This window comes from Zingiber officinale, chromosome 7B, assembly GCF_018446385.1.
Source record: "Zingiber officinale cultivar Zhangliang chromosome 7B, Zo_v1.1, whole genome shotgun sequence".
NCBI classification, from domain to species: Eukaryota; Viridiplantae; Streptophyta; class Magnoliopsida; order Zingiberales; family Zingiberaceae; genus Zingiber; species Zingiber officinale.
Window position 1 is genome coordinate 107710559 of NC_055999.1, and position 25107 is coordinate 107735665.

General features: G+C 37.2%; 1 protein-coding gene across 1 annotated transcript; it reads right to left on the minus strand.

Moving 5' to 3' along the window:
- Nucleotides 1–1465: 1465 nt before the first annotated feature.
- LOC122006787 (ankyrin repeat-containing protein At5g02620-like) lies at nt 1466–5556 on the minus strand. Its single transcript, XM_042562408.1, has 4 exons — nt 3678–5556; nt 2976–3446; nt 2482–2891; nt 1466–2408 (listed from the first exon to the last, which is right to left on the minus strand). The coding sequence occupies exons 2-4, from the start codon at nt 3307–3309 to the stop codon at nt 1521–1523; spliced, it is 1632 nt and encodes a 543-aa protein (XP_042418342.1). The 5' UTR covers nt 3310–3446; nt 3678–5556; the 3' UTR covers nt 1466–1520.
- Nucleotides 5557–25107: the final 19551 nt, after the last annotated feature.

The window sequence follows — 25107 nt, forward strand, 5'->3', positions numbered from 1 at the left end:
CACCATAGACATCAAAACCCATTACTTTCTTTATAATAAAAAAATCTCTCTATAAACCTCTAATATCATTGTTAATTATTACCGATTCCACTCACATAGTTAATTTTGAAAGAAAAAAAATATATTTAGATTTTCACTATGATTCTTAAGCTAAAAATCTCAAATCTCATGTCCATAATAGTTCAAGTTTTTTTTTTTTCATAAACCTCTTTAAACATTTTGTATTGAGATTGGACAATTGAACAAAAAGATGATTCCATTAGCTCCAAATGCCCTCGTTAGCCTGCCCCAGGACTATACCGAGGGAGGTTAATCATGATGACTGAGAGATAAGATGGATAAGAGAGTGAATTGTACTGAGGTACAGGGATTTACGTCCCACCAATCCTGGAATTTGACCCGTCATTCATTGGATAAATCTGCCATTCACTTACTATTTCAACTAGTCTGTGGGAGTAACCCTACATTGGAGATGTTCTTACATGTAAAGAAAGATGAAAAAAAATAATGAATTAGATAACATCGAACCTAGGACGATCGGACCTGTCCTACGGAAGTTTTTCATTGGCTACTAGGGTAAATCGGTAATCGCTCATTATGAGCAACCCAACAGCCCTTGGTTGTGCGCTCCATTTAGAGCAAAAATCTTTATAAATACATCGTAGTTAGGGATCGAACATGGATTCTTATGTGACAACTTGATACCCTTTTGCTATGTCATAGGAGGCAAAAATGATAAATAAAGTAAAACCAAATCTGATGCGATCAGTCCGACCTTATAAAAATTTTCTATCGGTCGTCAAAACAAATTAAAAAGCGCTCATGAAAGATAGCCAAAAACACAGCATTCCATAATTATACCCTCCATTAAAAAAAAAAATCTTCCAAATATATTATAACTAACACCTAACTATGGATATCCGTTATCACAATGGATATCCATCTGATAATGTAATATCTCGGGGTGATTCGGTACGGTATACCGAACCACCAACTCCCATATTGTTACCGTGCTAAAAAATATGGTATAAAATTTTTTTATACCGATACCATACCGTACCAAAATTTTGGTATACCGAATTTTTGGTATACCGAATTTCGATATTCATACCGTTTAGAGTAAATTTTCGATATCGGTACGGAAAATTTCACTAAAAATCATATACCGATACTGATACCGAAAATTTCGATACGGTATTTTACCATACCAAAATTTTCGATATACCATAAAATCGATATAGTTCGATAAATTTCGATACGATATGTATAGTATATCAAAATTTCGATATTTTTTCTCACATATAGTAATATCCTTTCATTGCACCGTAATTTTAGGGGAAATGAGAGGTGGAAGAAAATAGAATATGTTACGTGTAAACGAGAGAGAAAAAACAGATTAATTATTTTATTTGGGAAATCTTATATTTAAAATAATAAGCAATTTATAACTCCCAACTCAGAGGCATTTTGGAAAAAGTAAATATTATAAAGTTACGGGAGTGATATGAAAATTGGTTCCGTTAAATTGCGTACATCTTGTACTCCCTATCGTACAGGTCGGCGTCGGTGACGTCGCCGGACGCCGACCACGAGCACGACCTACTGATGGACGACCGCCGTATGCTCCTCAGCTTCCTTGCCTCCATCCGATGAGCGATCACCCAGTAGAGCATGGTCCCCAGAGTCGCCGCCATGATCACCGTGCCCATCACCGTCACCGCCACCGCTAGCGACCGTCCTTCCGCCCCCACTACGATGAAGCACAGCGCCAGGAACGACACGCTCACCAGCACGCAGGCGGCCCACATCAGTTTGTTGATCACCGCCATCATCCTCCGCTTGGCCCCCCGCTCGATGACCACCACCGACGTCTGCACCACCACCACCGCCAGCGAGATGAAGAGCGCCACCGCGTCGAACACGAAGAAGACCATGAACGGCAGCTGATGCGCCACGTTGGCCTCCCCCAGCGTCAGCCCCGGCGCCATACCCCCGGAGTCCACGTACTCCCCGGGCACCGTGAAGATCGCCGCGAACGTCACCGACGCGATCAGCACCGCCACCACCGTCGTCGAGTTGATCGCGTTGTTCAGCCCCTCCTCGTGCAGCTTGTCCAGCCGCCGCGCAATCCCCTGCACCCGCCGCCGAGTCTGCCGCGTGTGCTCCATCTGCGACTGCACCTCGTGCTTTATGTCGCTCACCGTCTGCTTCAGTTCCCTCGCGGGGTTCCCCGTGGCAGCAGGCGGCGGCCGAACAGCCCGCGCCGTAGGCACTCCGCCAGCCACCAGCATTCCGGTGATCTTTTCATCCCCAATTTTCTCCGCCACATCCAGCGCCGTCTCCCCTGTCTTGTTGATAGCCTTCTTCTCCACCGCCTCCGCCGACGCCTCCATCAGTATCTTTATTATCTGCAACACAGAAAAAAAAATCATTCAATATTACTTCAGCATCGTTCGCGACGAACTACTTTAATTAACTCACCGGAGCTCGGCATTTCCTGGCCGCGATATGCAACGGCGTGTCCCACTTCTTGTCGACGGCATTAAGCAGAGCCGGCTCGGCGGCGAGGAGCGCCTCCACCATCTCCGGGCTCGTCCCCTTGGCGGCCATGTGGAGCGCGGTCTGTCCTTTCTTATCCGTCCTCATCGCGATCGCAGGCGTTTTCCTCAGCAGAGCCTTCGCCACCTCCAAGTGCCCGTTCCTCGACGCCGAGTGCAGCGCCGTCTTCCCGTTGCTCCTCGCGATCAGCGCGAGGCTGTTGTCGGCCGCCAGCAGAAGGCTCACCATCTCGATGTGGCCCTGCGCCGCCGCCGTGTGGAGCGCGGTGGTGTTCGTCAAGTCCACCGTCAAGGAGAGCTCCGGCAACGCGTTCAGCAGCACCTTCACCACCTCTGCTCGATCGAATCGTATCGGATGACGATCAAAAAAGGGATCTTTTGTCGAAATCTGTGATCCATCGGGTTAGAACGCAATACCTACGTCCCCTTGCTTGGCGGCGATGTGGAGGGCGTCGAAGCCGTTCTTAGCCTTGACGCCGGCCATGGTGACGTCATGGTGTTCGATCATCTCCTTCACCACGTCGACGTAGCCGTACTCGGCCGCGACGAACAGAGCAGTCTCCCCTGCTTGGTTCTGCTTGCCTAACAAATCCTGCAATCCTTGGTCCTGCGCGTTGGAAATGAGCTCCTTCACCGCCGGCAAATTTCCGGACCTGGCGGCGGTGTGCAGGGGGGTGTCGTCCCTCTTTCCGGTGAGCTGCTTCGTCATCTTTTTCCGGCGAAAGCTCGGCTGCCGGACCGGCGGTTCCATGTCTTCGCCTTAGTGATTTCTTCACCGAATTTTTGTGTAACGATCATGCATTTTGATGCCCCTGATTGAATTCTTCATCGCCGAGAAAAGAATCGAAACAGATGGAAGGTGGAATTGCGCCGCTCTGGATCCTCTCCCTTAAATCATCCACATCCCAATCAATTTTGAACAAGAACAGAGGAATATCAAAACATCCTCCAACGACATAATAAAAGTTACGAAATATGAATCTTTTTTCTTGAAAAAAAATTCCTTTTTTTTCTTGAGAAATCGAAAAGGATGATTATGGAAACTCTTCGTGCGAACAAAAAATATAAAAAAAATAAAGAAAAAAAGAGATTGGAACAAGAAAAAAGGAGATTCAGTACCTGTAAAATCAAGGATCCAATGAGCAGAGTTTAACCTCCTAATTCAATTCATGGAGAGTTGAAAAGGGGCATCATTATTCAATCCAATGATGATGAAGAAGAAGCCCCAGTCTCCTATTTACATGCAAACCAATCAAAGGACCAAGACACTTGCGTTCCTGTAAACTAACATAGAAATAGCTATGAAAAATTATACATATACACGAGTAATTTATTTATGCATGAAAGCCCTTAGGCATAAGATGGTGGCGCAAGATATACGTAATGGCCAGGGAAATATTAATTATTTTTGAAACATTTTTTTATCTTTGTCATTATTTAGTCATACATAATAATGATTATTTTAAGTTCAAAAATACTAAGTCGTGTTTTTTTTCCTACTATATTATTCTCTTTACATTCTAAAATTAATATAATTGGTCCTAATAGAGATATGGTTTAGTTTTCGACTTATTATCTTAAACCACTAGACACTTACATGTGATCGTTCGGTTATGGTATTAATTCCTCCATGGAGCTAAAAAAAGAAAAAAAATTTGAAATTCATGAAATCATCTTTGGAGTTTTAGAAAAATGGAAAGAATTTAAAGGAAATATTTAAGGATAAATATGTAAAATGATGGGACCCATAAAAAGTGAAATGATGGATCATAAATTTATGTATTTATCCTTGAATATTTTTTTAAAAATTTTTCCTTATGCATATTATTACTCAAAGTTTTAATATTTGATACGGCAGATTTCGGATGACTAAATGCTCCTTGCGCTCTCGTATCAAGTAGTAGAAAGATCTTCCTAACCAAGGTCAACACACGAGGATCTCTTCGTATCAAGTAGCCAAGGTCAACACAAGAGGATCTCTACGTATCAAGTAGAAAGATCTTCCTAACCAAGGTCAACACAAGAGGAGAGAGCGTCGTCGATCTTGTCCCGACAAGATCCCTCTGATGCTTAAATGAGGATTTGAGCAAGAAAGATAGTAGAAATGATAGAGATGTTTCTATAAGAGCAAACATATATTGTCTCCTGATTATTGCCGTTCTTTTATAGTTTTTTTAGTGTAATGACATTCTTTATGATATTTAAATTCATCTGTAGCAACTGTTGCCACTCTTATTACTTTTCCATTTCTGCAACAATGGTGGCACTCGTCTGGATGATAAATTCGGGTTGTGGTCTATGAGCGCCAATACTGACACCGATGCCTCGGACTACCTTCCACTATTTCTCATTTTTTTCCTTTCCCCACATTAAATCCAAGTTTTTTTCCTTCTTACCCCCGTTGGGCCTCGACCTACCGCCCGGGTACCTATTAACGCGGCCCCGCCCGTGTCCTCAACGGCTTCTCGATCTCCTCTCATGATAATGCTCCATTGGTAATGAGCATTAACACTTGTCGTTATTAACTATTGTTATTGCTCTTGAACTTCACTCCATTTCCCAAATTAGAATACAACGTGCCATTTGATTTCGAGATGATTTCCCGAGCGTTGATTTCTAAAGCCGAGTGTCATTGTGTCCTTGTCCTAATTCCTGATTCCCTTCTGACTCTGACTTTGATTCCTGAGCGCCTTTTAATTTTACCTCCAATTCCCAAAAACCCTATGACTTTGAACACCCGGTTCTCGAGCACTCTTGGATTTTGATTCTGATTCTTAAACATCTTCTGACCCTGCCTCCAATTTCTAACCACCCTATAACACCGAATCCAATTCTCGAGCATTCTCTAATTTCAACTCTGATTCTCGAGCACTAGCCTATGAGGGCATAATATATGTCACATCTTTAAATAACATGTCTCATTATTGATTTATTCATGTCACATATTTATTGTATTACTATCTTCTTTTTATTAACACTCACTCACATTCATTTTAATATTAATATTAATATTAATTATTTATGTCTCACTATCTATTTATTCATTTTTATTCTTTATATCCAAAATTTATATATATTTTTTATTTTTAGAATTTTTTTTATATAAAACTCACTCATTAACCGAATGATAGAAAGTTGTTAATATATAGATGTTATAACCAGTTGGGATCTTCTGGTCCGCAAATTGCGGACCAGGGGATGATCTACTACATGAGAACCCTTGATTTGGATGAACTCCATCTTTAAATAGGTGAGATCCATCTAAATCAACGGTGTAAAAAAATAAATCATCCTCTGATCCGTAATTTACGAACCAAAAAATCCGTGCTATGTTATAACACCCATCTATTGATTTATAATACCATTTGGATATTATAATATCTACATATTAACACCAATGATGTTCTGAGTCCCAAATGTTGAGCACAGTCTCTTTCCTTACTGGATTAAACCAGCCAGCCCATTTCTCATAATCAAATATTATTACGGAATATCAATATTTATGTACATATTTTTGTCCCTTTCCTTTGTTTCCCTCGTAGTTTACATCCAAGTAATCAAGCCCTTGAAATCTTTCTTTATATTGCTAAATATGTTATGTGTAGTTTGCATATTTACCAATATATCATCTAATATACCAGTTCGGATCCTCTGTTCTTCTTTTTCTCTGTCTCCGTGTCCCACTGTCGATCGGACGGGCCAGATTACATCTCAAGGATGTCTGACACTTCACAAGGATACTACACACATCTTAAAGATGTCATGATGCATTGAGATGTAATTTAGTCCGTTTGATCGGTAATAGGATACGGGGACAGAGAAAAATGAGGACAGAGGATCTGAACTACTAATATACTAATTATTACAATATAACATATTAGGGCATAAGGACCACGTTGTTAAGTTTAAAAAATAAATCTCCATTTTTAAATCTATTATCATTGAGTGGCTTGGATATATATATATAGTTTGTATCAAAAATAGATCTGATCATGATTCAGAATTGACGATTTAACGGTTTCAAATAAATCAACCGTTAACCTTAACCATCCAAAATGGTTACATTTCATGGTTCATCATGGTTCAAAATTATTATATTAAAAAATTTTAAATTTAAAATTTATTTTAAAAAAAAACTTGAACTTATTTAAGTTACCTACGTATTCCTTTAGGGTATAGGGGAATCAAAACACGCGTAGTTCTTTTACATTTTTGTCCTTTTACATTAGAAAGTGACGTTATTCACTTCCATTTCTCATTTCAATTGTATTGGTTCCTTCGATATCCAATTCTTCGACTTCGTCATCAGAAAATTATATTCCTTGAATTCTTTTCTCATTTCAATTGTATTGGGTTCATGCCTGGAAGGTCGACAATAGAAGTTATACATCTCCTTAGACAATTAATTGAAAAATATCGGGAGCAAAAACAAGATCTACACATGGTATTCATTGACTTAGAAAAAGCTTATGATAGAGTCCCAAGAGAAATTATATGGAGAATTTTAGAAAAGAGAGGTGTTAGCGTAACATATATTGAACTAATTAAGGATATGTATGAGGATGTAACGACCAGAGTAAAGACTTCAAGCGGAGTAACTGAAGCATTTCCAATAAAGATATGGTTACATCAAGGATCAGCCCTAAGTCCCTATCTTTTTACACTAATTATGGATGAACTCACTGCGCATATTCAAGACACAGTACCGTGGTGCATGTTGTTTGCAGATGATATTATTTTGATAGATGAGACACGTGAAAGAGTAAATGCTAAGCTAGAATCTTGGAGGGAAACACTAGAAGGGAAAGATTTTAAGCTTAGTAGATTAAAGACAGAATATATGGAATTTAAATTTAACAATATTAGAAGTAATGAAACAATTGTTAAGATAGGAGAGGACGAGTTAACCGGAACCGAGAAATTTAAATATTTAGGATCATTTTTACAAAATGATGGAGGGATTGAGAGAGACGTCTTACATAGAATACAAGCATGATGGGTGAAATGGAGGGGAGCGTCGGGTGTTTTATGTGACCGTAAAGTACCTCTTAAACTTAAAGGTAAGTTCTATAAAACCGCTGTTAGACCTGCTATGTTATATGGAGCTGAATGTTGGGCTATGACTCGAGCACATGAGCATAAGATGAGAGTTGCAGAGATGAGGATGTTAAGGTGGATGTGTGGACATACGAAGATGGACAAAATAAGGAATGAGAGCATTAGAGAGAAAGTCGGAGTTGCATCTATTGAGGACAAACTCCGAGAGACGTTTAAGATGGTATGGACATGTACTTAGACGACCAATAAATGCTCCAGTTAGGCGATGTGAAACTATGATAAACATGCATATCAAACGAGGAAGAGGAAGACCAAAAAAGACTTGATTAGCAACAATAAAACAAGATAAAATTTATTTAAATATAGATGATGATATAATAGGAGATAGAGCTCAATGGCGTAAAAGGATTCATACAGCCGACCCCACCTAGTAGGAAAAGGCTTGGTTGTTGTTGTTTATTTGGAATTCTTTTCTCAGCTCTACTCAAATCATCGAGTAATGTTTGACCTTCCAATGAGTCATGAGACAAAATCAATCGTCGTTCATATAATATGTTGTCGCAGGCACTAAATGTATGCTCCACAATAACAGTTGACACTGGACAAGCTAAATTTTTTTGGTGATCACAAAGAGGACAAGAAAGCTTTGAGCTTTTTGTGACTGCCACTTTAGGATATCAAAATTTTCAATATGTGATTCACTAAAATCAAAAGTCCTAAAATAATTCTTAAATTCCTGTGTGGAACTTCAAAATCCTCGTGGACGTTTCGTCCGTTCTTTTAATAAAAGTTGCGCTTTTGTAAGTTTTAAATTACTACTAGTAGTTTGTTGTGCTTCAGAAATATTACGTTGAACTCTATATTTTACATAATATTAATTATAAAGATCATATAAATAAATTCTAACATTATATAATATTAACTGAATTAGAAGAAAAATCTTTAATTAAAATTAAAATGTCATAACGTAAAGTTAATATTTCTAGTAAAACTTCTAATTTAAATTTAGGATATAAAGTAAATAGAATTAAATAAATTTTAGGATTAACATAAAAATATTTTTCTCATTTAGTTTTCATAACTAACATGAAAGAAGATAAAGATTAATTATTAATATATTCATTTAAAACATTCATTTAAAACTGATACTATACTAAAAATTTTCTAAAATTAGATGAGCAGGGATAATAAACACCGGAAAGTTATTCAATTGCATCATTAAATACTTTTAAAATTTCACAAATATTATTACAAATATTCTATTGGTGTAAAAATAAATATATATTAGTATTAATATTTTGTGCAAAAAATAAACGTAATAATTCTTTATATTGAAATGAATCTTGTAATAATTGATATGTTGAATTCCAATGTGTTGGTATATCACGTGAAAATTTTTTATGTCTCATTCCATTAGTTTTACAAAATTTATCCCATTATTCCATTATAGATGGATGCAATCATAAATAAGAAATTATAGTTTTAATTGGTTTAATATGATTTATTTTTAATCTATTTTGAACATATAAATTTAAAACATGGCATACACAACAAATATAAAAAAATAAACTACCAATAACAGATTGATAAATAAATTTTAGTTCTTCTATACAAGTGGTATTGGAACTAGCATTATTTAATGATATTGAAAACAAAGTGTGAGTTAATCCATATTCTTCTAAAATGAAACATAATAATTGTGCAATGTTATAAGCAGTATACGATTTATTAAAAACTCTATAAGCTAATAATTTTTTTTTTGGAGATTTCAAAAGTTATCGATCCAATGATAAGTCACACCCATATTATTTGCCAATGATCACTCCAAATATCGGAACATAAAGAAATTTTATTATTTAATCTACTGAATTCATCAATAATTTTTTTTCCTTGTTTTACTAATTTTTTAATTGTACGAGTAAATGTAGTCTTAGGAACATATTTAACACATGAATTAAAAAAAAATTTATAAAAAATTTCAAATACGCATTGAGATCCCAAACCAAAAAAAGATATTCTATGAAAAAAAATTTAGCTAATAATTCTGTTAATTTATTATCATAATATAAAAATAAATCATAATCTGTACTACCACTTGTTGAAGAAAATCTAGATAATTGTGTTTGAAAATAATCAATTCTATATTTTGTCGGGTGCTTCATTTCTACGTGTTGTTTTAACGACCCATAGCTATCGTTAGTTTGAAATTTATAGAAAGCATTGAAGTGCTTATATTTTTCACGTAATTCTCCCGATGGAAGAATGACATTCTCAGAATGTTTAGTGAAAATAGAAGATTTTAAAGGAGGAATTTTTCGAAACTTAGAAGTAATTGCATCGGTACTTCCTTGTATTTCGGGTGTCGAAATTTGAAGGTCCTCGGTCTCATCGTCAGTGGATTGAATGTTGGGGTCCTCATGCGGATTCACTATTTCCTTTCTCCTCCGAGATCGAGATGATGAACCTCCATGACCTCCTTCCATTGTAGTTGAAAATTGAAAATGAAAGTACATAGAAATGAAGACTTGGAGTCGAAAATGTGTAGAGAATGCGAAATTGAAAATAAGAGTAGAGAAGATGTGTGTAAAAATAATGAAATAAACTCCCTATTTATAGAGTTTAGATAATAACGAACACTAAATCATAGTCATTGATAAAAAAATGATTAAATGATCTTAACCGTTGAAAAAAAAATATCCAAAAAGATACCCCCACGCTCTCAACAGTTAGGAAATCGGCGGTTCCAACGATCCTTAAAAAAACAAAAATAAATTAAAAAAAAACAACGGGCTGAACCAGCAATTTGTTGGTTTTGGGGGCTTGGAACTGGAACTAGTCCGACAGGATGCCAAGCCGGTTCTGGCTCGGGCCGACAACCCTGGCAACAGACAACCAACCCATTGACCGGTCTAGAGCTCGGGCCGGGTCTGGGGGTCAAACCTAGTCGAAGAGTTATGTTTTTCAGAAAGTAAAAGTGAACAGTAATCTTAAACAGTAATTGTGAACTGTAAAAACTGAACAATAATCTTAAACAATGATTGTGAACCGTAATCTCATACAATAATTGCTAAAATTAGGATATTTTTCTCATTTTGCTTCTTATTAGTTATGTCTTATTATTCAAACTTTACCCAGACTCTTATGGGTCTTATAATTAATTTTCAGTAGCTCTTGTTTTCCAACTTAGTCAGCACAAGCTTTACAAGTTTAAAGCACGAGACAGTTTCTAACTTTTGAAGACAAAGAGACAAAAACAGAGCCTTTATTAAGTTGCCATAGAAATTTTACAGAAAATCACACAAACTAGGCAATTGAAAGCATACAAGCTAACTTAGCAAGTTACATACTTGCATAAGGACATTACAAGAGATACTTACAGAAAAACTAGAAACACACTTGCACACTTCTTGGATGCCTGCAGCGTTTGGAGAAGAGAGGTATTTGTTAGTGCAATCAACCTCTAGGGTTTCGATGTTTGATAATGTACCGTAATCTGGTCAATTTGACCAAAGATTGATTCAAATAAGATTTGATATTTGAAAGAGAAAAGTCTAGTCAGGACTAGATGACTAGCAAGGGTAAGTCCTAATTGAAGGTTAGACAAGGGGAAGTCCTGGTGAGTGAAGTCAGGCCCTAGTGAGTGAAGCTAGGTAATGGAAGTCCTAGTGAGTGAAGTCGGGCCCTAGTGAGTGAAGATACGTGGTGTTAGTCCTGATAAGTGAAGCTGGGCAATCGAAGTCCTAGTGAGTGAATATGGGCATCCCTAGGAGAAGGCAACCCTAGGTAATATGTAATCGACTGGACCAGTGAATTATTAATAATGCTAACACTATTTTTTCTTACACTGTTTTATCTTTACCATTTTATATCTATGGTTCTAACTCAGTGTTGTAAGCAAGCCTTAGTAGATCAGCTTGGTCAAATACTAAGCAAGGCCAGAGAAAGTCCAAATTGGTCTGAAGGACCAGATGTTTGGCAGGTAAGTAAATGTAAATCACTGGAGGAAAGTGACTGGGTGAGGACACCTCCCGGTTGAGGGACAGTAAGTGTCGGTCCAGTTTAGGTCCATTTCGGATCCTTAAATTGAGACCTTGACTAGATCCTGGTCTCGAAAAGATAAGGTCTAATTATTACTCAGTATTATAGTGCTATCACTTGCCTTACATGGTATTATTTGGTTTATTGGACTAATACGTTTTGCAGAACAAGAAGAGCACCAAAAGCCTCGGGTGAACAGTACCCGAGGTGCCTTCCAAGGGATGAAAGGCGCCTTGGCACTATTCATAGAAGGCGCCTTCAATTCATGGAAGGCGCCTTCCACAAGATAAAAATCATACCTCGTTGCGGATAAGGGCCAGCTTGTTCAGGATCGAATTTGTCGGGTTTGAGGCACCTTCAAGACCTTTGGAGGCGCCTTCCACAACCTTTATAAAGGCTTTTCGACCTAAGCTTCAATAACATCCATACAAGCTTCTACACGTCCATTTGAGGATCCGGTTGCTCTGACTTCCTGCTATGACTCTGCTACGATGCTGCAATGCACAACTACTGCCAAGGAGCTGACCGATACTGAGCCTAAACTGACAATCTTCGAAGGTGTTGGGTAACGAATTTGTAATTTGTGCACTTTACTACTTGCAAAAGGACAAGTGCAGAGTGTTGTACTTGTTCCGTCTTTCTGTGTACTCGATTCCCTTTTTCAAAGGTATTGGAAAATATATTTTAGTGGATTATCTATTGATAGGTCCACGTGACCTAGGTCTTGAAGTAGGAGTCGTCGCAGACTCCGAACCAAGTAAACCAACTGTGTTTGCGTTGTTGTTTGTTCTTTTTTACTTCGCTTTCTGACTTCTTTTCTCCGTTGCGTACTTTGCTTTTAGTTTTAAAAAGAAAAGATAAGTTTTCAAAACCACGTGATTCGCCCCCCCCCTCTCACAACATCAACCCCCCCCCTTTATAGAAGGAGAGGGAGAGTTTGCTTCAGGTGAAGAAAAGATGAGTTGTTCGCTTTAGGAAGAGTTGAAGGGGGGACAATTTTAGTGGAAATGACGTGTTAGGAAAATAGAGAATGAAGTTGGATAGTGGAGAATAAAGTTGCTACTCATGAGTAAAGTTTTCCATGACTGAGGAATGTTGTCGGTGGAAAATAATGCATCATGTCTTCATGGCTTACGTTTTTGGTATCATGGCGTCATTGCTTACGCCTTTTGCAGGGTTCCAGCATATTATCCAAGTTTTGTTCTTCAAAAGAGTCTAGTGACAGGGAGCTGAAAGTCTGGGCCTGAGTATCATCTCTGTTCGGGGCCTCTAAATATGTTGTGATACATCTAGCTGGGCTGGCCGTTTTCTTTCCTATCCATTTTGCATTTTTCTTCCTGTAGTGTTGGTACAGAGTCTTGTGTTGAGTAGTAAAGTTGAAAAGAAAAAAAATTGTATACCCATATATGTGGGATAGTAGATCTTCTCTATATATGTTTCACCAGTTAGAAGACATTCTGAGGGGTTATGATCTTGATCCCAAAACTAATTGTTTCCTTAGATAGAAGTTCGTCAGTGCTTTAGTTGATCAGCAGGGTCAACAGGTGTCCATTCTATATCCGAATCAGAAGGATATTCTGATATGTCTAGCTAGAGTTCATTCATTTCATGAATATCTATTTTAATCAGATGTTTAGCTGACTCAATTTTTAAATATATCTATGTTGGAGGATAACTGTCAAAGTTTATGGAGAAGTACATAATCTGAGCCAAGATATCACCTAATTTCTTAGGAAAGTCTTTTATAGAGTTCAAATCATGAATTCAAAGTTTATGGAGAAGTCCATAGTCCATTAGAGTAAAGATGATAATTAATTTTCCTTTAAAGTTATGTGGAACTTATTTTTCATAATCATTATTTTCTCTTATGAAAGAGTAACGAAATTGGCATGCACAATCATAATTCATGGTCTAGTCACATGTTTTGGAAAGTTTTTAGCACTTAAGTTTATAGTTGAACTCGACTTCATAGACTATGGTCATACATTCTAGTGGACTTGTATGTAGGATTTTGAGTAACTCACATAAGTTCAGAAAAATTTGAAATGTTGATTTGTTTGTCAAGCTACGAACATATGTATTAATGTCTTCATAAATGTTGTTGGGAAAGCCAATAGTATAGATTCTGAAGTTTGTTACCCTGATGTACTGGCTGCTTTGGCTTTAAGTTATGCTAAAGTCAAGTAATTGGGTCTATAGATTAGGCTTGGAGGTTGTTTCTCCATTGTTCCAGGCTTAAGCTCAACAACCACTTGGGCATATGTTTTTATCTGTCTGAATAATTGTCAATAGGAATTTTTTTCTCAATGTTTAGTAAAGTATTGATGAAATAGTTAGGGCCAAGGCTGGCCCTGGCAGAAGTGAAAGCTTCTTTAAGAGAGTAAAAGTCTTTGCAAGAGGGATGTTAATATTTTTGTATTGCTAGGTTGACTTCGTCCCAATCATGGTAGACTCCAGCTTGTGTTCCGGAAAAGACTACATAACAAGAGAATTTCTTACCCATATATCTTTGTATTGTTATCAAAAAGTAATAGGATAATGCATTGATCACCACAATTTTGTAACTAAAACTTTATGGTATTGTAGGGATATTCCAGATGTTGTTTAGTAGGCAGTTTTGTATATGATAAGTTTTTCTGTTGATGGGAAGCAAAACTGATCCTCATATTGTGTGAATTGTTATAAATCCTAGTTGCCAAACCTCATGGTTTTTGTGACAAAAGTTCGTACCTTCTTTTGTCTATCCATAATCTTAGAATATTTAATGAAGTTTTAATGTAAAAATCTAGTCAAAATATCTGATAGGAAATTATTTATTCCCTTAATATGTTCCCAATTGATTTTTAATCCTTTGTTTATAATTGTGTTTATAAATTTAAGTCATTTTTTGATGGTTAGAGTTTTTCTTAATCCTTTTGTTTGCTAGCTGTATTCAGTTCTAATGATAATTTTTTATTTATTGCAAATGAAAAACATGAATGAATAAAGGAAATAAATCACTACTGAGTGTTCATAATGAAAGAAAGTCAAGTGTCCTTTTTCTTTATATTTTTTCAAAGCATATCTAAATAAAGCTTCAGTGATTTTAGGATCATATTTTAAGGTTTTTCTGAATAATACTCTCCCATATTAATTCATATCCATTTATTTCTATTACCAAGTAATCAGTGTCTAATGGAAATGTTAACATTGAAATACTTTTAACCATTGATTGGATCTATTTTACTAGTTTGATACTAGTCTTAACATTTCCACTAGACATTGAATACTTTGTGATAGAAATAGATGAATGTGAATTAGGATAGGAGGGAGTGTTATTTAGAAAAACCTTAAAATATGATCCTATAACCACGGAAGATTTATATAGATATGCTTCGAGAAAATACAAAGAGAAAAGACACTTAACTTTATTAGATTATGAATTCTTAGTAGTAATTTATTACTTTGATTTATTCATATTTTTAATTTGCAACAAGCAAGAAATTACCATTAGAATTGACTGTGAAACAATTATAAAATACAACTAGCAAACAAAAGGATTAAGAAAAACTATAGGTACCAAAAGATGGCTTAAATTTACGGACACAATTATAAACAAAGGATTAAAAAATAATTGGAAACAAATTAAGGGAATAAACAATTTCCTAGCATATACTTTATCTAGACTTTTACATTAAAGCTTCACTAAATATTTCAAGATTATGGATAGATAAAAGAAGGTACGAACTTTTGCCACAAAAACCATGAGATTTGGCAACTAGGACTTGTAACAATTCACACAATATGAGAATCAGTTTCGCTTCCCATTAAGAGAAAAACTTGACCATATACAAAATTACCTACTAGACAACATCTGGGATATCCCTACAATACCAGGAAGTTACAGTTACAAAATTGTTGTGGTTAATGCATTATCCTATTATTTTTGACAACAATACAAAGATATATGAGCAAGAAATTCTCTTGTTACGTAGTCTTTTCCAGAACACAAGCTGGAGTCTACCATGATTGGGACAAAGTCAACCTAGCAATACAAGAATGTGAATATCCCTCTTGCAAAGACTTTTACTCTCTTAAAGAAGCTTTCACTTCTGTCAGGGCCCGCCTAGGTCCTAACTATTCCATCAGTACTTTACTAAACATCGAGAAAAATTATCAATGACAATTATTCAGACATATAAAAACATATGCCCAAGCGGCTATTGAGCTTGAGCCTGGAACAATGGACAAACAACCTCCAAGCCTAATCCATAGACCCAATTACTTGACTTAGCATAACTTAAAGACAAAGCAGCCAGTACATCAGGGTAACAACTTCAAAATCTATACTATTGGGCTTTCCCAATAACATTTCTGAAGACATTAATACATATGTTCATAGCTTGGTAGAAAAATAAGCATTTCAAATTTTTCTGGACTTATATGACTTACTCAAAATCATATATACAAGTTCACCAGAAGGTATGACTAATAATCATGATTTTACTGTATTATTTTGATTCATATATGCATAGTTTGATGTTGATTTCATAGGTTTAAATCATGGTTACATCACATTTTGTGCATTATATGTATTTTTGGACTTAATTACAAATTATCTTATTTTTGTGTTATTTGATGCTAATATTTGATTCTTATTTTGTAGACATCAAAGGATCTTGTATTTGGATCTATTCGAACCGATTTTGGGCTCGAATCGGAGTTTAAACGAGAAGATCAAGATGCGGAGCATTATGGACCGTTCATCAAAAATTGGACAAATCTGAACCATCCAGTGAAGATCTGGTCGATCCGACCTAAGGGAGAGTAGATCCAGACCCTAGATTGAGATCAGCACCTTCGGATCGGATTTTAGGCGACTTTTCACCGTTGATCAGGAGTCAAATCAATCACAGCCGTCCGTTCAGATCTGGATCAGATTCAAAAGAGAAGCTAGAGTAGCATTCCTCTTCGTTGACTCCTCCGCGCAGTCCTGCGTCGCGCAAGAGCCACCGGTGGATTCCGACCCCTTTCCATTATCCGATCATTCTCTCAAGCTTCAACCTCGGTGGAGAGCTTCTCAGTAGCTTCATCCCGATCATCTAGAGCCATCGGCGGGTGTTCTCTCCGGCGGAATTCTTATCTCGGCAAGCCTCTGTTTTCGCCAGATTTGGAGGTGTTCCTCCAAATCTGAGCTCCGATTCCATTTAGCAACGTTCGACGGTGGTCCTCTGGCGTTACTGAGCTTCTTCCGATGACCATCCATAGACCACAGCCTCCATCCAGATTCCGAGACCAGATTTTCAGATTTCGGGCCATTTATGGGGTTTAGGGTTGTTCTAGCTCATCGGAGGTGGTCCGCCGGCGTAGTTGAGCATACCTTGAACTGAGACGCGGCTGAGGTTCTTCATTGAGGTCCGGAGTTGGGTGTTCTCGACTTTGGAACTCTTGTGTGACGGCAAGAGCATGAAGATTGTGTAGATCGATTATGAAAATGGATTGGTTTATCCTTTTTAGTTCATTTTGTTACTGGTTTGTAGCTTGTCATAGATTTCTTGATGTTTGTTAAGTTGTTTTAGCAAGTAATCTAGCATTTCTTTCCTTGTTGAAGTTTAATTTGTGCTTGGTTAATTGTTAGGTTGTTAAGTTTAAGCTAGGGTTTTAATTGGTGCTTTAGGTCAGATTTATTCTATGTCTTGTTATTTTATTCTATGCTTAAGATTAGATTTAATTGTGTTTTGTATTTCATTTCTAGTTTAAGTGTATTGATGATTTAATCAAAACGTAGGGTGACAATGCGTTATGATTTGATTATTGGCACATAGTTAGGTTTCTTTATGCATTAGGTTAGTTCTTATTTTTCTGTGCTTTTCATTTGTTAGATTTATATTCAAAGTTCAAACCCCATCTTCATGTTAAAAACCTCAAAATAAGAATAAAATATAATCCTAGATTACATCCTACCGTTGGTTCCTCGAGGTTCGATCCTGAGCTCGTTATTACAACATGATTGTGTAGTTAAGGGGTTCATGGAATATACATTGTTAATTTGATAAGCTCATTCGTGACATTTAATATAAATTTTCTGCCTATCAATGACCATAGTCTATGAAGTCGAGTTCAACTATAAAGCTAAGTGCTAAAAACTTTTCAAAACATGTGACCAAACCATGAATTATGGTTGTCCATACTAATTACTTTACTCTTTCATAAAAGCAAATCTTGATTATGAAAAATAACTTCCATAGAACTTTTAGGAAAATTAATTATCTCATTTACTCTAATAGACTATGGACTTATACATAAACTTTGGGATCATAATTTGGACTCTATAAAAGGCTTTCCTAAGAAATTATGTGAGATCTTAGCTTAGACCCTTGAAAAAAAAAACTTTTGTCATTTGTACCTTTGACAGTTCTTCTCTAGAATGGATAGATTTAAAAATTGAGCCAGCTAAATACCTAATTAAAATAGATATTCATAAAATGAATGAACTCTAGCTTGACATATTAGAATATTTTTCTGAACCGGATCTAGAATGGACAACACCTGTTGACCCTGCTAATCAACTAAAGCACTGGCGAGCTTCTATCCAAAGAAACAATTGGTTTTGGGATCAAGATCATAACCCCTCATAATATCTTCAAACTAGTGAAACATATATAGAGAAGATCTACTATCCTATAGATATTGGTACACAATTTTTTCCCTTTTAACTTTACTACTCAACACAAGACTCTGTACCAACACTACAAGAAGAAAAATGCAAAATGGATAGGAAAGAAAACGACCAACATAAAGATGATACTCATGCCTAAGCCTCCAGTTCTAGAGCCCCGTCACTAGACTCCATTAGAGAACATGTAACGACCCAATTTTCCTCATTAGGAGTTCTAAAAGTGCTTTAAAATATTTAGAAATACTTTAGAAAAATTCTAGATATTTTTAGAAATTTATATAGTATTTTTATATAATTTTTGGAGTTCGTTTGGTATGTTTACCAAGAGGAAGAAGTTTAAAAAAAAAAGAAGAAAGAAAAATGTTAAAGCTGGGTTTTGAACCCAAGACCTCGGGCTTGACCTGAGTCTTAACCGAACTCAAACAACCAGCTGGTTTACGGCTGTTTTGTTATAATTTAAGGGAATTAAATATGATTAAGCAGTTTTAAGAAACGAAATAAAAATTCCGTTTTAAAAGGAATCGAGGGACGCTCGAACCCGAGACCTTCGGGAATTCACCTTTCCAGCGGACCAAGCGCGCCAGCTGGTATTTTGTAAACAAATTTATAAGGAATTGGTCTTAAGCCATAACAGAATATTGGATTATAAAAGAGGAGAACTTAGGGCTTGATTGATTACCGTGACCTAAATTTTCCTTTCTCCTCTCCTCGCGTCTCTCTTTTGCGCGCGACGACCGTGCTCGGGCGGAAGGCAAGGAAGGTTAGGGTTTTCACCTCCGGCGGCCAGCGAGGGAGCTAACGTCGAGAGCTCTTCACCATTTCGAGATCCTCTCGTCGAGGGGAAGCTGTGGACGCAAGGAGTCGCCGAAGATTTCAAGTTACCCGAACCCTAGAAGCACTAGAAGGTTCCTCCTTCGGCTGTGAGTCAAGGAAACGAAGGTAAGTCGCTTACTCACCTGCAGTAGGATAGCTCCGAGGTTTATTCCGTGTTCCTCTTCTTGTTTTCGAATTTAATTTGGTGTTTCCTCTATTTTTGGGTATGCTGTGAATTGAAGTTTCGGGCTTGGTTTTCCTTCTTTGCATGTATGTTGTAACATGTTTAAGATTTTGTTGCTGCCGTGAGTTAAGGTTTCATATCTGGTTTTCTTCCTTATCTAGTATGCTGTGAAGTTGCTTGTGTTTTCTGCCGTGCCACAGTTTCAGGAGGAATTTCATACATGGCTTTCGGATTTTAGGTTGTAGAGAATCTTGGTTATTTATAAAAGTTTAAGATGTGAATTTGTGTTAATGGAATCTCTAGATTTCAGAATTTGATGTTAATAGCAAGCTTAAGAAAGATAGATTGCTCCTGTTGCTTTTGGGCAGTTCAGGTTTTGATGCAGAGTGGTTGAAATTGAATCCTGTTTTGGGTTCTAGCACAGCTAAGTTTTTGTGAATTTTTGACCATGGGGTTCATTGAGTCTGCCGTGTTTTGGGTTTTGGCTTTTCTTGATTAGTAGTTCTGAAGTGGGATATTCTTTCAGTTGCATGGAATCAGATTTGTTAGGTTCATAATAATTATTGTAGTTGCTGTAGTTCAAGTTTTCTATGCTAGTTCTAATACCTGTGAGCTATTCTCTAGTTTTACTATGCAAAAGATGAATTCTTCTTCAGTAGCTCATTGACTTTATGCATGAAAATTGGTTATAGGAAATGAATAAAATTCATTTGCTATTTAGATTTAGTAAATAACATGAACATGTGTAGATTTAGATTTCTAGTTCCTTTGCTATTGGAATAACATGAGCAGATTTCTAGTTACTTATGTTGTTAGATGTGCATGAGTAGTCTTCCTTCTAAAACAATCAGTTTCCAGTTTCTTTAGAGCTTAATATGCAGCATTTTAGTGTGCAGATTTTTATTAAGTATTAGTATGCAGAATTCATTTACCCTTAGCTGAACATGTGCAGATTATTATAAGTATAGTATGCAGATTTATGTTAACTTAATATGCAGAATTTTATTAACATAGTAGGCAGATTTTTGGTTTAAGCATTTTAAAGTTAGAATTTGCTTAAACATTTCAGTTTCTTTTTAAAGAAGTATTCTTTTAGAAGTATTAACAAGTATAAGAAAGATAAAGAAAAGAAAGAAAAGGCCAAGGCCTTAAGAAGATCCCAAAGTCAAGACTTTAGGGATTTTGGCACACAATGTGCTAAAGAAAATGCCGAGGCATTATATAGAAGTATTAAAAGATAACAAGTATTTTACTTTTATCAGTGGCACTGTGTCGGACTCTCTGTCCTTGGGCTGGGCTCCCATAGTCGTCCCTAGGTTTAGATAACCTAGTAGCAGGACTCTATAGGGTCGCCAAATGGGCCGCCAAATGGGCCGCCGAATGGGTCGGGTCGTTACAAAGTAAAAGCACAGTTGCCGGGCCCAAGAGAAGTTGATTATTATTTTGAAGTATTATAAGTATAAGTTTTTGAACAAGTAAAACGAGTTTTACATAAGTATAAAGTATTAAAGAATAAGTCTTTAAACAAGTGGAATAAGATTCAGAAGGTGTTTAGAATTCAGTAAGTTTAGTTCGTTATTCTACCATGTTTATCTAGTGGATGAGTAGTTTCATGTTTACCTATTAGATGAGTAGCATGATTAGCGAGTAGAATTACATGAGTATATTTCTTAGCTTTTCTTTGCTATTAGTTTGACATGAGCAGTTATGTTTATGCTTTATTTCTTTTTAGAGCATATAGTTTTTAGTTCTTTTCGTATACATGCACATTCGTGATTTTGTGAGTTAGATAGCGCTTACTAAGCAAATTTTGCTTATAGACTACACTTCCTCTTACTGCAGATACAGGAAAGGAAAAGGTATAGCGGATGGTGTGTGATGCCAGGACTATGGAAGCCTTGGGACTTAGTTTAAGAATTTATTAAGATTGTCATTTATTAAGAATGTATTAGATAAGTCATTTAGTCTTCCGCTGTTAGTTAATTGTATGTTTATTTTGTTTCCACTATTTATTACTTGCATGATTTGATTTCATTAAACTGTGTGGTGATGTTATTCCTTTTGTGTGTTTGATATGTGTTCCAGCCGCATGTGGCTGTGTATATTATGTTATGTATGTCAGTTTAAGGTCACCGGTACAGGGGAGATTCTGCCGAAATTTTTCGGTAGGGTTTCCATGTGATTTTTAATCATACCGGTTAAGTAGAGTTAGTAGTTAAGTAACGGTCATCCTTAGAGAATAGTAGTAGTAAGAAGGGTGGTCGTTACAGTTGGTATCAGAGCAGTTCCCATTCTCCAGCATCACACATCAGCACCATCTTTGCCGTCTTCAAGTAAGAAAGTACTTAAGTTTTCTTTTATACTTTTCTTATTGTTGCAGTATAGAGTACTTGCTTAGAAATGTTTTAGTAAAATAGAAGTTCTTGATTTCTTTTGTTTACATATGTATATATGTTTAGAAAGCGTAGGGACGATTTTAAGTTTCTCTACATAACTAGATGTCAAGAAGAGGGCATCCCCGTACCGTTCGTACTGAGGACCGAGCACAGGAGAACGAAGAGCCCAGGACAACTGAACCAAATCTTTCTGAAGTTGTTACTCAACTCCAGAGACAAGTGGCGGAGCAGCAACGAGTAATCGTCAATCTGATGGCGAATCAGCAGTCAGTCCCTCCCACTCCTCCAACTAATAATGTGGAAACTCCGGTAGTGACTGAGGTTCCACCAGCCGCTCTGGAAGTCCCCACAGTACCTAGAAGACAAGAAGCCTATCTGATACAGTGGTTGAAGCTGAAGCCAGAAAGTTTCTCCGGCACGACTGAGCCCTGGGATGCTCAGGCTTGGTTTAAGACACTGGAGAGCACCATGGAGCTTCTTGACTGGCCAGAAGTCGAGAAAGTCAAGTGTGCCTCTTTCTGCCTGTCAGGTGATGCTCGTATGTGGTGGGAGAGAGTTAAGAGCAAGAGGTTGATCAATCAGATGAGCTGGGCTGACTTCGAGACAGAGTTTTACGAAGAATTCTTCCGCCAACGGATCACTAATAAGCATTTTGAGGAGTTTATAGAATTCAGACAAGGTGACCTGTCGGTGGAAGAAGCAGTGAAGAAATTTAATAGGCTATCCCGTCTCTGTCCAGAGCTAGTAAGTACGGAAAAGGAACGAGTCAGAATGATGCTCAGGATGCTGAGCCAGTAATAGCACTTAATGTGAGTAGTGGAACTCACCCGCCCCAAACTGGCGAAGAGCTAGTTAGCAGAGCATTAGTCGCTGAGCACTATCTGGACAGCATCAAGGCGCAACGAGCGCAACACAAGCCGGTCAAGATGGAGGACAAGACAGTAGGGAGTCAGAAGCCCCAGGCAAGTGAGCAGAACGGGAAGGGTAAAGATAATAAAAGGAAACGATGGAATACAGGGGATAGCCAAGAGGGAGGTCCAGCAAACAAGCAGACCAAGTTTCCTCCCTGCTCTAAATGTGGGAAGATACATCTAGGAGCCTGTCTTTTTGGTACAACCGGATGTTATTCCTGTGGCCAAGAAGGACATCTAGCTAGGGCATGTCCTAACAAGTTTAAGGCACCTCAGCCACTGTCAGTGCAATATGGAGACGAGCCTGCACAGTTACACCACATGACAACATCATTAGAGGGACCCTATCTCAGTCAAGGACAGTTGGAAGCCCCGCCCGTTCTAACCAATGCCAGAGTATTTTCTCTTTCTAAGGAAGAAGCTGCCGGTGCCCCACAATAGTCGCAGAATTATTCTAAGTTCGAGGACGAACTTTTTATAAGGTATGGGGGATTGTAACGACCCAATTTTCCTCATTAGGAATTCTAAAAGTGCTTTAAAATATTTAGAAATACTTTAGAAAAATTCTAGAGATTTTTAGGAATTTATAGAGTATTTTTATATAATTTTTGGAGTTCATTTGGTATGTTTACCAAGAGGAAGAAGTTTAAAAAAAAAAGAAGAAAGAAAAATGTTAAAGCTGGGTTTTGAACCCAAGACCTCGGGCTTGACCTGAGTCTTAACCGAACTCAAACAACCAGCTGGTCTACGGCTGTTTTGTTATAATTTAAGGGAATTAAATATGATTAAGCAGTCTTAAGAAACGAAATAAAAATTCCGTTTTAAAAGGAACCGAGGGCGGCTCGAACCCGAGACCTTCGGGAATTCACCTTTCCAGCGGACCAAGCGCGCTAGCTGGTATTTTGTAAACAAATTTATAAGGAATTGGTCTTAAGCCATAACAGAATATTGGATTATAAAAGAGGAGAACTTAGGGCTTGATTGATTACCGTGACCTAAATTTTCCTTTCTCCTCTCCTCGCGTCTCTCTTCTGCGCGCGACGGCCGTGCTCGGGCGGAAGGCGAGGAAGGTTAGGGTTTTCACCTCCGGCGGCCAGCGAGGGAGCTAACGTCGAGAGCTCTTCACCATTTCGAGATCCTCTCGTCGAGGGGAAGCTGTGGACGCAAGGAGTCGCCGAAGATTTCAAGTTACCCGAACCCTAGAAGCACTAGAAGGTTCCTCCTTCGGCTGTGAGTCAAGGAAACGAAGGTAAGTCGCTTACTCACCTGCAGTAGGATAGCTCCGAGGTTTATTCCGTGTTCCTCTTCTTGTTTTCGAATTTAATTTGGTGTTTCCTCTGTTTTTGGGTATGCTGTGAATTGAAGTTTCGGGCTTGGTTTTCCTTCTTTGCATGTATGTTGTAACATGTTTAAGATTTTGTTGCTGCCGTGAGTTAAGGTTTCATATCTGATTTTCTTCCTTATCTAGTATGCTGTGAAGTTGCTTGTGTTTTCTGTCGTGCCACAGTTTCAGGAGGAATTTCATACATGGCTTTCGGATTTTAGGTTGTAGAGAATCTTGGTTATTTATAAAAGTTTAAGATGTGAATTTGTGTTAATGGAATCTCTAGATTTCAGAATTTGATGTTAATAGCAAGCTTAAGAAAGATAGATTGCTCCTGTTGCTTTTGGGCAGTTCAGGTTTTGATGCAGAGTGGTTGAAATTGAATCCTGTTTTGGGTTCTAGCACAGCTAAGTTTTTGTGAATTTTTGACCATGGGGTTCATTGAGTCTGCCGTGTTTTGGGTTTTGGCTTTTCTTGATTAGTAGTTCTGAAGTGGGATATTCTTTCAGTTGCATGGAATCAGATTTGTTAGGTTCATACTAATTATTGTAGTTGCTGTAGTTCAAGTTTTCTATGCTGGTTCTAATACCTGTGAGCTATTCTCTAGTTTTACTATGCAAAAGATGAATTCTTCTTCGGTAGCTCATTGACTTTATGCATGAAAATTGGTTATAGGAAATGAATAAAATTCCTTTGCTATTTAGATTTAGTAAATAACATGAACATGTGCAGATTTAGATTTCTAGTTCCTTTGCTATTGGAATAACATGAGCAGATTTCTAGTTACTTATGTTGTTAGATGTGCATGAGTAGTCTTCCTTCTAAAACAATCAGTTTCCAGTTTCTTTATAGCTTAATATGCAGCATTTTAGTGTGCAGATTTTTATTAAGTATTAGTATGCAGAATTCATTTACCCTTAGCTGAACATGTGTAGATTATTATAAGTATAGTATGCAGATTTATGTTAACTTAATATGCAGAATTTTATTAACATAGTAGGCAGATTTTTGGTTTAAGCATTTTAAAGTTAGAATTTGCTTAAACATTTCAGTTTCTTTTAAAGAAGTATTCTTTTAGAAGTATTAACAAGTATAAGAAAGATAAAGAAAAGAAAGAAAAGGCCAAGGCCTTAAGTAGATCCCAAAGTCAAGACTTTAGGGATTTTG